General features: G+C 40.1%; 1 protein-coding gene across 12 annotated transcripts in view; it reads left to right on the forward strand.

Annotated features, from left to right (window-relative positions):
- The window catches only part of fryl (FRY like transcription coactivator), an 81,658-nt gene that overhangs the window by 40,995 nt on the left and 28,090 nt on the right, over nucleotides 1-12,573 (forward strand). For all 12 annotated transcript variants that reach the window (XM_023339379.1, XM_023339381.1, XM_023339375.1 and 9 more), the window contains 23 exons: nucleotides 2,325-2,428; nucleotides 3,342-3,450; nucleotides 3,549-3,635; nucleotides 3,830-4,001; nucleotides 4,076-4,208; nucleotides 4,282-4,389; nucleotides 4,480-4,717; nucleotides 4,820-4,996; nucleotides 6,211-6,297; nucleotides 6,381-6,649; nucleotides 6,815-7,025; nucleotides 7,128-7,252; nucleotides 7,899-7,956; nucleotides 8,059-8,150; nucleotides 8,237-8,409; nucleotides 8,480-8,640; nucleotides 8,722-8,832; nucleotides 9,810-9,964; nucleotides 10,063-10,162; nucleotides 10,253-10,421; nucleotides 11,394-11,662; nucleotides 11,734-11,874; nucleotides 11,965-12,133. In XM_023339379.1, coding sequence (XP_023195147.1) covers nucleotides 2,325-2,428; nucleotides 3,342-3,450; nucleotides 3,549-3,635; nucleotides 3,830-4,001; nucleotides 4,076-4,208; nucleotides 4,282-4,389; nucleotides 4,480-4,717; nucleotides 4,820-4,996; nucleotides 6,211-6,297; nucleotides 6,381-6,649; nucleotides 6,815-7,025; nucleotides 7,128-7,252; nucleotides 7,899-7,956; nucleotides 8,059-8,150; nucleotides 8,237-8,409; nucleotides 8,480-8,640; nucleotides 8,722-8,832; nucleotides 9,810-9,964; nucleotides 10,063-10,162; nucleotides 10,253-10,421; nucleotides 11,394-11,662; nucleotides 11,734-11,874; nucleotides 11,965-12,133 — 3,418 coding nt within the window. The remainder of the gene's footprint in view (nucleotides 1-2,324; nucleotides 2,429-3,341; nucleotides 3,451-3,548; nucleotides 3,636-3,829; nucleotides 4,002-4,075; nucleotides 4,209-4,281; nucleotides 4,390-4,479; nucleotides 4,718-4,819; nucleotides 4,997-6,210; nucleotides 6,298-6,380; nucleotides 6,650-6,814; nucleotides 7,026-7,127; nucleotides 7,253-7,898; nucleotides 7,957-8,058; nucleotides 8,151-8,236; nucleotides 8,410-8,479; nucleotides 8,641-8,721; nucleotides 8,833-9,809; nucleotides 9,965-10,062; nucleotides 10,163-10,252; nucleotides 10,422-11,393; nucleotides 11,663-11,733; nucleotides 11,875-11,964; nucleotides 12,134-12,573) is intronic.

Below are 12,573 nucleotides of genomic sequence, written 5' to 3' on the forward strand. Positions count from 1 at the left end.
TTTTCAGTATTAGGAAGGTGTTTAAAAATGAAGCAGGCTGAAGCGCAAAAACTTATACAAAAAGTTTTTTCCTTTTTTTCAGAAGTATGGCAGCTATTCCATTTTTTTCTATCACAGAACATTCTGGATTGGGAAATGTTAGCTAATGTGGAAGTTTTCCAAAAGATTGCCTCAGGTTGATTTACTCTATAGGGAATACACAGAAAGACTGCTGTTTATAGTTGGTTATGCTGACCTCACTAATGTCTAATGTCTCACATCTTCCCACAACACTGATGTTATGGGAAGATAATAAACTCTAATATTTAATTGGACACAGCTGTTGTTTTGACAGAACATCTTACTGTTGTTTTTAGAGTGCCAAATAAGACAGTTTGTTTAGGAGCTGTAGTTTGTCTTTTTAAACGAGTAAAAGAGATGCTGCGATTGTTGGGTTTTATTTGTACAAATTTGATTTAGAAAATACTTTATTCATCCCAAAGGATAAAGTAAATGTTGTAACTCAACATTTATGTATTGAATCTGGGCAGGAAGGATGTCCGGTAGCAGTCAGACTCACAACAAATCCGAAGATGCCTCTGACTGAAGACTATTGCTGTAGGATGGTTTACGACTTTCACAATTTTTCTAGCAGCTCAATTTCCAGGATGCAGTGAATCTCTCTTTCTTTTAACATCTGTCTGATCAAATGGTTATAAACCGATTCCAAAACTGCAGAAAATACATAAAATACCTGTCTAAACACCTGGACAGTTTTCCTGTAGTATTATCTTAGACTGTTTTTGAGAACATAGTTGTTCTATAAACATTTCAAAGCTGAAAGGGTCAACTTTTAATTTATGCATAGGGTAGGAAAAGCATTTTGTTGTCATTTGCATATTACCTTAGCAAAAATTGAAAAAGCAAAGTTAGAAATTTGTCACAAAATCTCTTAAGAATAGACGTGGTTTGATCTACAAAGAGATGGTTAAAGACATTTTTACATAACTATGGCGTAGAGAAATGGAGAAAAAGAAATCCAAGCAGATCTATTAACTTTTTTTTTGTGTGTGGAGAACAACTGTTTGCATTGTGGAGCCAACAGAAACCATTTTTAAATAGGAAAACCACAGAACAATATTTAAGGACTGGGATTTGTTTCTCTGTATTCTGTTGCATATTTCATTATTTCATGAGTATTTGAGTTTCGTTTGGATCCCCATAACTCTTAACACTCTTTCTGTTAAGTCTTTAAAGTCTTTTCTGACTTTATTGAAATCCTAGTTTCTCCTTTCCATTGTATTGAGTCATATCACTCATGCAGTGTCAAATGTGTGCTTGATGCTTTGTTCTACGTTATGCTCCTTCACAACGGCACTTCCCACTACTGGGAATTTACATCTGATGTCTCCTTTGCTGTTGTGTACAACTGATGTAACTCTTCTGTAGAAGCGTCTGAGGTCCATTACACTGGAAAAGTTCTGACGCAGTACTTCCAGTTGTCTTTGCATGTTGCACAACATTATTGCTGCTCCTGCCTTGACGGGCAAAATTGGTATAATTGTTTTTGTTTTAAAATGCAGAAAACAGAAAGTATAACAAGCAGATGAGAAACGGCATTAAAAAAAATTATAAGTCTGCATTTAATCTGTCATTATGCTTAAGGTTACTTAGGTTTGAGTATTCTTCTCAGGTAGTTACGGTTCCCTTATTAGGTGAGGGTGGCTTTTACTAACTTGTATGTTTTGCAAGAAACTTGATCAGTTGATTTCATTTGCTAGTTCTGTTTAAGTCTTTTAATACAATAATTAATATAGCAAATTAGCAGAATGGCTCACATTGAGCAACTCTGTTTGACAAATGAGGTTTTCCTTCCCAGTCATTTAATTTGTTGGATGTTCTTGCTGAAATATGAATACAATTGTGCTAAAAAACTGCCATGTTGTTTGTAAACCACATTGAACAAATCCCATTTACCTGCAAATTTGACACATCAGTTTAAACTGAAGCGTTGTTATCGTGTTTATAGTGTTTGTGTAGTGGTAATCTGGTGAAAGACTTGATTACGTACGACCTTTGATAATAAATTATGAAGTGTTTTGATTGGAAAGAGTGAAAGTTTTGATCCAACATGTGTAAATGTGTGGCATCATTAATATATAGTTAAATACAACTTCAAATGGCGGGATGTTGAATTGTATTGCTGTGTTTAAGAGTGACTGTCTGTATACAGCTGCAACATGTTTCATATATCTCTGGTCTCTCAGGTGAGTAATGAAGCTCTCAACATACAATATCTGAGACAATTATGTTTTTTTTGTTTTGTTTTTTTCTTCCATCCACAGAATAAAGATCCCAAAATGTCCCGCGTGGCGCTGGAGTCGCTCTACAGGCTGTTGTGGGTCTACATTATCAGAATCAAGTGTGAGAGTAACACTGTCACACAGAGGTCAGTTGCATAACCATGTAAATGCTCCCACCCAATCAATTTTTGTGCAACTTGTTCCTATTAAAAACAGTTTCTCGCATAAACACATAGCTTAACAAATGCAAACCAGAATCTACAGCGTAATGAAGGCTGGATACAATTGTTCTCCACACTTTTCAGATTTTTTTGTAGTTCATAAAACATTTCATTTAGGTGTTTTCAAGGTTTAGAAAGTGCTTGACGTCTGTGTAAAGTTCTTGAAAGTGTGCAGCTTTAATTAAAAACCTAATTTTGGAAAGCGTCAGTTACTGTTAAAACCAGATATTTAAAAATGTAAAAAATACACAGACACATTTTTTTCCTCACTGTCTGCAGTCAAATCAAACCAAACTTCTCCTGTTTTTGGTCATTTTATATTATAAATACCAAAATTATTTCTATTTGCTAAATTCCAGAAAACTTTGCGTGGACATTTTTTTTGTTTGTTTTGTTTTTTTGAGTTTTTGTTTTTAACTTTCTCTGACCAGTCAGGTGCATGTATGGTGTGTGAAAGAGAGACATTTGAAAGCAAAATAAAAAAAATTATATTTTAGTTTACATTGTCCCTGCTGTACAACGCTGTCACAAGATATTATTAATAATTGTAAGATATCATATAATAATGTTGTAAAACTCTTTTTTCAGTTCATTTGTAGTGTTTTATCTAGAAAAGTGTGGTGCTGGAAAAGTTTGAAAATTTACCTTGAAAAGGCTTGAAAAGTGCTTTAAATTTACTGTAGGAAAACTGTGCGAATCCTGTTCTATATAGCATAAAATCCCTCTAAAATACATCAAGTTTGATGTAATAAGGTGAAAAAAACCAAACATTTTATGACCATATGAAGCTGGTGTCATTCATTGCTGTATATGCTTATTACCTTGTTCTACTCCTCAGCCGACTGCTCAGCATCGTGTCAGCACTTTTCCCCAAAGGCTCCCGCAGTGTGGTGCCCAGAGACACGCCCCTCAACATCTTTGTCAAGATCATCCAGTTCATAGCCCAGGTCTGACTGGAACACAATTCTTTTAAAGAATAGTTTACACACCACATAGGCCTGACTGTGTTTAACTTTGTTGTTGTTGTTGTTGTTGGTTTCTGCAGGAAAGACTGGACTTTGCTATGAAGGAAATCATCTATGACCTGCTGTGTGTGGGCAAGTCTCACAAAACATTCACCATCAATCCAGAGGTAAAGAATAGATGAGAATTAAACATGGGCACTGTTGGTGTGGGGTTCTGTTTATTGCTGCAACTAATGATTATTCTATTTTAGCAAGCTATTTTTGAGGCTACATGCTCATTAATGGATTACTAGATTAGTTGTCGATTACTTCCATCGTTTCACCCCTATTTCTCTTCTTCCTACGTTTTCTGTCCCACCAGAGGATGAATATTGGTTTGCGAGCCTTCTTGGTGATTGCTGACAGCCTGCAGCAGAAAGACGGCGAGCCTCCGATGCCTACGACCGGGATCATCATGCCTTCTGGGAACACTCTGCGTGTCAAAAAGATCTTTCTCAACACCACACTTACTGACGAGGAAGCAAAAGTGATCGGTAGGTTTGATATTTGGACAAGTAACGTTGCACATGGATATTTAATGTTCTAAGATCGCTGGGTATTTCCTCAGGTATGTCAATGTACTATCCGCAAGTAAGAAAGGCCTTGGATAACATCCTGCGTCACCTGGACAAGGAAGTGGGACGCTCCATGAGCATGACAAGTGTTCAGATGTGTAACAAAGAGCCTGAAGACATGATTACGTATGTAAGCACAACTTTGATGCGTGCGGTTTCCTGCTGGCTATGGCTTAGCTTTTTATGAACTGTGCCGCAGGGGGGAGAGAAAACCAAAGATCGATCTGTTCCGGACATGCGTGGCCGCCATCCCAAGACTGATACCAGACGGCATGAGCAGACAAGAGCTGATAGAGCTCCTAGCCAAGTACTTCACCTTCAATAACCTTCATCTAATTCCAATCTAGGAGCTGTGGTGAAGCCTGTGCAAACCTTTTTGTTCGTTCCACATCCGTAGATTGACCATCCACATGGACGAGGAGCTGCGTGGCCTTGCCTTCACGACTCTTCAGGCCCTCATGGTGGATTTCCCAGAGTGGCGGGAGGACGTCCTCTCAGGGTTCGTGTACTTCATAGCCAGAGAGGTAACGGACGTCCATCCCACGCTGCTAGACAACGCAGTCAAGATGCTCCTGCAGCTCATCAGCCAGTGGAAGCAAGCCGTGCAGAGCAACAACAAGAGCCATGATACACAGGTGGGTTATTTGGGTTTCTTTGACCACAGTTTCATACAACATGTTGGAAATATTCAATAAAGGGTGTTATTACTTTTTTGTTTTTGTTCTATTTGTTTAAAGGGCTCAACCAACAGCCGGTCTCTGTCTTTGGAGCGCACCCCACCTTTAGCCGTGCTTCATGTTGTGGAGGGTTTAGCGCTGGTTGTGCTCTGTAGCTGCCGACCAGCCACCCGCAAGTTAGCTGTTAATGTCTTAAAGGAGGTCCGTGCTCTGCACACAACACTGGGAATCGGCAAGGTAACAAGTTCAGGCTCACAGTACCTTGCAGAAGTATTAATAGCACCAAATAAAATTCACGTTACACTACGATTCATTCTTTTTAAAATATATTAAAGGGGGTATTTTATGTAAAATTCACTCTCTTGAGATTTACTACAAGAAAACCGCACCTGGAGTGTTGGCTTGATTCTTTCATGGATGTTTCAGAAATGCTTGAATCTCCCATGGCAACCGTTTAGGTTGTTTGAGGGCGTCCTGATGAAATGTGCCGCCTATTTACCTAACGCTCTTACTTGGAGTTGCAGCCTCCCAGCCGAGCTCCCACATGCAGAACACCCCTCCCCTGTCAGCTCCTCCAGACTATTGGCAGCAGCAATTGGCAAACACCTGGTTGAACTGCTGGTCTCCTGAGCTTGTTATAAACTACTTCTCAGACCAATGCTACTAAGAATTGTTGTAAATGACATAATGGAAGAGCATTGTCATAATGATGTGCTGAAGGCGGAGTGTCAGAAGGAGCAGGAACGAGAGAGAAGCTGATTTCAAGGTTTCAAATTGTGAATTTCTTTGGAGTCATGTTTGACATATAAAGCATTTTTAAAACAACTAAAGGTAACATAGTTACCTGATTGTGCTATGAAATAGCACTATGTGCCTGGAAAATTCACAATATGACCCCTTTAATAATAATACAAAATTCGAAGAGGAAAACAAATATTGCCGATAAAACTTGGAGACATACTGTTCCCACTGCAATACATGGCAGAATCAGGACTTTTAGATCCTTTTCTGAAGCACAGACCGTGAAGTTAGTCATAATTGATCAAAGATACCTTCACAAAACAGCTGTGTTTACTCTACGTTTATATTACATACAGAAGGAATCTTGTTTTATTTACTTCTGTGATTGCTGAAGGCATTTGGCTGCACTTTTATTCAAGGATATCAGAGTAAAAGGGGATGAATAATTATTGCCCAACACCCTTTTCAGGTTTTTCTTTGTAAAAATTTTGAAAACATTTTTTTTCCCTTTTCATTTCATAATTGTGCACTACTTTGTGTTGGTCTGGCAAATAAAAAAGGCAAACGTGAAAAAGTTTCAGGGGCATTAACACTTTTGCAAGGGACTGTGCATTCTATGTTATTATTATAAATGGAAAATTGAATAGCTGTGTGCCTGCAGAGTTCCTGAGTTTAATTAAGCTTCATTTGTTGTGTCCTAATCTCTATAGGGAGATGAGGAACTGGCTATTGATGTAATGGACAGATTAAGTGCTTCTGTATTGGAGAGCTTCATCCACCTAACCGGAGCTGACCAGGTATGACCGCTCCCTCACTTCCGCACAAACGAAACATCTTGTGAAACTCTGCTGATCTTCCCCTGCCCTTCCCTTCGCCACAGACCAACTTGCTGTATTGCCCCAGCGGGATCGAGCTTCAAACACTAGCAGAATGGAGTTCCTCTCCCATCAGCCACCAGTTCGATGTGGTCAGCCCGTCGCACATCTGGGTGTTTGCTCACGTTACGCAGGGCCAGGACCCCTGGGTCATCAGCTTCTCCAGCTACCTGCGGCAGGAGAACCTGCCCAAACATTGCCCCACCGCCCTCAACTATGCCTGGATGTTTGCCTATACCCGCCTTCAGCTGCTGTCTCCGCAAGTTGACATAAAGTACGCTTTGTGTCCTGTTACCGCTTATGTTGTGACGCACTCACTTCAAATAATAGTTGGTGTAGAAAGCAAATGATAAAGGAAAATAGGAGAGTTGCGTCTCCCCATTCAATAACCTCAAGTCAGACTAATCCAACCCGACGTTTTCTATTTGTCCACCTCCAGCAGCCCCATCAATGCCAAAAAGGTGAACAGTCTGAACAGCAGCGATTCCTACGTTGGCCTTTGGAGAAACTACCTGATTCTTTGCTGCAGCTCCGCCTCTTCCTCCTCCTCAATGTGTTCCTCCTCATCCTCCACCTCCGGCTCCGTCCGCTGCTCCCCGCCTGAGACGCTGGCGTCTACGCCGGACAGCGGCTACAGTTACGATTCCAAGGTCGGAAGAACACGCTCAAACTAAGAATGACAGTTCAGAATAAAGCATTGACTGTGCAGTAGCGTCATTGTGACCAAAGTCGATGTCTGTGTGTGTTCGCAGATTGTCGGGACTCAGTCCCCCTCTTCCCTCTTTAAACACATTGTTCCAATGATGCGCTCTGAGAGCATGGACATCACAGAGTCTTTGGTGTTGGGGCTTGGCAGGACCAACCCTGTTGCCTTCAGGTAAAAAATATTGATAGGAAATCTATAATTATATGTACCTCAGGGTTCTTACACTTTCTGGATAATTATGGAATTGAATTTTTATCACAATATTTTGTGGTACTTTCGTGATAATGATAAAAGTGGAGACATCAGTCACATAAAGAAATGTTTGTATCATTACACTTCACACAGTAACTGCATATAATCCTATCTTCAAATTTATTGTTGCTCTAATTAAACAACCAGTGGAGAAAATGGTAAAAATAACAGTCCTGACAATAATGTCTAATGTTTCAATATCATTAATTGGAATTTATTGCGACGCCTATAAATCAAAGTCATTATTCTAAGAAATTTATCAAGATAAATAATCAACAATACGATAAATCCACAGCACTTATTGAAGTATTTTCCAAAAGAGTATGAATGATATTTATATTTCCAGACTATGTTTCCTTTGCCATCCATTCATCTCTCTGCTCACCCCATCTAAGTGAAAATTTTTTTCTATACTTAAAAAAACTGATTAAAATTAACTCTACATATTTAAATTTGTAAAGAATAAAAATTTAAAATGAAAAATATGTGGGAACCTGGATGTGCATTTTGTAGTTTTTTTTATACATTTATACTTTTATTGACATGCACGTCTTCCATCCTTCAGAGAACTAATAGAGGAGCTAAACCCAATCATAAAAGAAGCTCTGGAAAGAAGACCAGAAGTAAGTGTGGTTCAGTGATAACTTTAAAAGTCAAATTATTCAGTCAAACTTTTTTATTTATGTGACACTTGAATCGAATGAAAATGTTTCAATCATTTACAGAACATGAAGCGACGCAGGCGTCGGGACATCCTCAGGGTCCAGCTGGTCCGGATATTTGAGTTACTCGCTGACGCTGGCGTCATCAGCCACATGTACGTAACCCAAGCCGTTGAGACTTCTCTCAGAAAGCCACTGTATGAACTCCGGGATGCTTTTTTTTTGGGCGGGGGGTTTCCAGATCCAGTGGAGGTTTGGATGGTGAGAGCCACTCTCTGAACAGCACGCTGCTCGAGTACGTGGACCTCACCAGGCAGCTGCTGGAGGCGGAAAACGACAAGGACTCTGACACGCTGAAGGACATCCGCTCTCACTTCAGCGCACTGGTGGCCAATATCATTCAGAATGTTCCAGGTACGTTTAAGCTACGCTCTTGACTGTCAGGTGAAATTTAAACAATAAAACTTAACTTTTTTTTTTGCAGTAAACCAGAGGAGAACCATCTTCCCTCAGCAGTCACTTCGGCACAGTCTCTTCATGCTGTTTAGTCACTGGGCCGGACCCTTCAGCATCATGTTCACTCCTCTGGATCGCTATAGTGACAGAAATATGCAGATCAATCGCCATCAGTACTGTGCGCTGAAGGTAAGCGTTTTGTGATGCTGACGTCTGCTTTTACCTCTTGCGCCACCCGCTCTGAGAGCTAATTTGCGTTTTATTGTTCAGGCCATGTCTGCCGTGTTGTGTTGCGGACCCGTAGCCGACAACGTCGGCCTGTCGTCTGATGGCTACCTCTACAAGTGGCTGGACAACATTTTGGATTCACAGGACAAGAAGGTGAGCAAAATGTTGCTGGTAGTTGTGATGGACTCTAAAATAACCACTGATCCAGCTTTTCCCATTTAAATTCAAGAATATTTTTTCAAAAACTAGTATGGTGCTTTTTATACATTCAGAAGTCTACATACTTTCAATATTGGCATGAAGGTTGTAGAAATTTTGTGCTTTTAATTTTTTTTTCCCCATAAAGGTTATACTTCCAACCCCCATGGGATTCAAAAGCAAGAATTGGGTGCACAATTTTGCATTTATTATGGATTTTCTCTATCCCAAACATGTTCTACATTAAACGTTCTGACTCAAATGCATGTATACTTCACCAGAAATATTTGGTTAGACGTTTTGTAGGAATGTAGAATATTATACTATAAATGTGGCTGGATAATTTGGGCATTCTTCTCGGCAGAACTAGTAAATCTGATGTTTTGTTAGCTTAAACACAGCTTTTAAGCAGGACTTTTAGTTGCATTATGATTCCAAAATCAGGTTTTACTTTTTATGTTTGATATTATTGTCTTGTTGGAACACACATTTTTACTTAACTGACCAAACCTGTGACCAAAACTACCACCATCTGGGGAATCGAAAAGGGTTGGGATGTTCAGTAACCTCCAATAAATCTCTAAAACAGGGCATCCTTAAAAAGCCTTACATTCATGTATCTAAAAATAAGGCCTTAAAATACCTCAAATTTATCTATATATAAAAGTCGACTTTTAATACGTTAATTGCAAGCCTTAAATTTTGTCTTGACACGACCGTTTAATCTCTTATTTTCACACAAGACATTCAAAGTTGCGCCCCAGGTTCTTGTTTTTCAACTTTGTTGACATTTCTGATCTATATTTACAGCACAAACTTTGCTGAATATTATTTATTATTATAATTTTTAATATATTATATCAAAATCCCATTTTTTGCACCTGAAGATGCGGCGTCACAGTTTAAATATTTTTGTTTGCGGTCACCTTTAGGTCCACCAGCTGGGTTGCGAGGCCGTGATGTTGCTGCTGGAGCTCAACCCAGACCAGAGCAACCTCATGTTTTGGGCCGTGGACCGATGTTACACCGGCTCACGGCGCGTAGCTGCTGGCTGTTTCAAGGCCATCGCCAGCGTCTTTCATAACAGGTACTACGCATTAGCAGGATGAACTTCGATTTCTTTTTTTACTGGGTTGTTTGTCTGTCAAGCAACTTGTTTTTTTTTTTCTTTTTTCTTTCTTTTAGGGATTATCAGTTTGATACTGTGGTGCTGCTGAACCTGATTCTGTTCAAGGCAGCTGATTCTTCCAGGGAAATCTACGAGGTAGCCATGCAGCTGTTACAGGTCAGTCTGGTTCGTGTTCATTCAATGCTTCTGGTGGGATTTTTTCCCTTCGACTTTTGAGACGTTCTCACCGCTGCGTGTGTGAAACAGATCCTGGAGCCAAAGCTTTTCCGTTATGCACACAAGCTGGAGATCCAGCGAACAGATGGCATCTTGACTCCTCCCTCGCCGCTTCCACACCTGTACTCCGTGTCTTACTACCAGCTTTCTGAGGAGCTCGCGAGGACGTACCCGGAGCTCACTCTGCCTATTTTCTCAGGTCAGCTACTTAACAAAACACTGCTGGATGGTTTGCTGTGAGATAAAATGGTTGTGCTGCAGTGCTAATGCAGGGTTTGTCTGCTTCTTGAGATCCTTGAAAATGCTTGAATTTCAATTAGGTGTTTTCAAGGAATGTGGTAAGTGCTTGATTTCTGTATAAAGTATTTGAAAGTTTTTGATATTGAAACTACACGGTTTGTTTCTATTTGCTAAATGCCAGAAAAAATAGCAAAAGCATTTTGTACATCATTTTTTTGCTTTATTTTTGAATATTCCTAATGAATCATTGATTTGCAGGGTTTTCCTCAGTGTAGCTACCAGGCTTTACTTGTGCCCCCTGCTTATTTTTTTTAAGTCATTTTTTAAAACTTTATAGTTCGTGTTCAAGTATTATTCTTCCAATCTTTTGATAATACATAATTATCAAGTGATATTTTCAAATTTCATGTCAACTTTAAACATTTTTAAACTCAAAAACACGACGGGTCGCTTAATGAATGACTGCCCTTGCGCCCATCCACCAGACCCAGCAAGTTTTCTCGAGTTAACCTTGGATGTGTGTAATTGAAGTAAAGATTGTCTTATTTTTTTATATGTTGAACAATGTTATTGAAATTGGGGCATTTCTTTTTGTTACATTTATGTTTTGTTCTCAGATCAGGGAGAGACATTTCAAAACATCGAATTTTGCTATATTTTAGCTGACCTTGTCCCTGCTGAAGAATGTAGAATAATTCCACAAAAGCCTTATTAATAACAGTAATAAATGGTGTCATACAGTAGTGAATTGAAACTGTCTTTTTTTAGTTTATATGTATTGTTTTATTTCCAAAAGTTTGAAAACTTACCTTGAAAATGCTTGAAAAGTGCTTCATTTTAACTGTGGGAAAAGTGTACAAACACTACTATGTGTCATTTCTGGATTTTTTGAAATCATATTTTTGCTACCATGTGACTGTCCAAATCGCAGAAGTCAGCCAGCGTATCCAAACAGCACATCCTGGTGGCCGTCAAGTCATGTTGCACTACCTCCTGCCGTGGATGAACAACGTGGAGCTGGTGGAATTCAAGCCGACCACAAGGCGGCCGGAGGACTGCGGCAGCGGTGAGGAAGAGGAGGATGGCCAAGACCAAGAGATCATGATGGTGAACAGTCGCCGCTGGCTCCGTGGAGAGGGGTGGGGATCCCCTCGTGCAACGACCATGGTGCTAAACAACCTCATGTTTATGACCGCTAAGGTGAGACGGCTTCACCCCCCCGCTACGAATCCGACATGCTGAGAATCCCAATCGATGTCTGTTTTTTGCAGTACGGAGATGAATTTGCTTGGTCGGAAATCGAGAACGTGTGGACGACGTTAGCAGACAGTTGGCCAAAGAACCTCAGAATCATTCTGCACTTCCTCATCAGTATATCCGGGGTCAGCAGTGACCCCAGCCTCTTGCCCTACGTAAGCTACAACACTTTGTTTTGTTTTTTTCTTTTAGGAACCGTGGGAGACGTGTGGCATTTGTTTCTAACATTTTTCCCGTGTCCTCAGGTGAAACGAGTGGTGGTTTACTTGGGCAGAGATAAAACTATGCAGCTGCTCGAGGAGTTGATGTGGGAACTTCAGCTGACTGAGCCCGTCAGCTCAGCTGTGACCCACATGGACAACCCCCCTTATTACCGTATCACCTCCAGTTACAAGATCCCCTCAGTGACCTCAGGTAATGGACCAATAGAGACATACAAGTTCTTTTTTTTTTTTTTACATTGGAGATGTAAATCAGGCCTTTAAGGTAAATACTGATTCTGGATTTGATCATTTTTTCTTGATTAAGATTCGTGGCCCAGACCTAACATTTTGGCCGGGTCTAGCCAAAATTGTTTGCTTGATGGCTCGGGATTCTGTGATGCATTTTTTAAGCCTACAGTGCGAAAACTTTACGAGAATGCTCAATATGAATATGTGTTAATCTACTTGTTATAGTCTAAATAGAGGAGAAAGTAGTTTACTACAAAGAAAGAAATGAAGGTGCTGAAGTTCATTATACTGTAACAAGCGCAGCACATTGCACAGGCCCCGCCCTCCTCTGTTCCTGTCAATCACACATCCCAGATGATTTCCCATTGACTCACCATGCGGTTACAAGTGATGTGACGGAGC

This window comes from Xiphophorus maculatus, chromosome 9 (genome assembly GCF_002775205.1).
Source record: "Xiphophorus maculatus strain JP 163 A chromosome 9, X_maculatus-5.0-male, whole genome shotgun sequence".
Taxonomy (NCBI): Eukaryota; Metazoa; Chordata; class Actinopteri; order Cyprinodontiformes; family Poeciliidae; genus Xiphophorus; species Xiphophorus maculatus.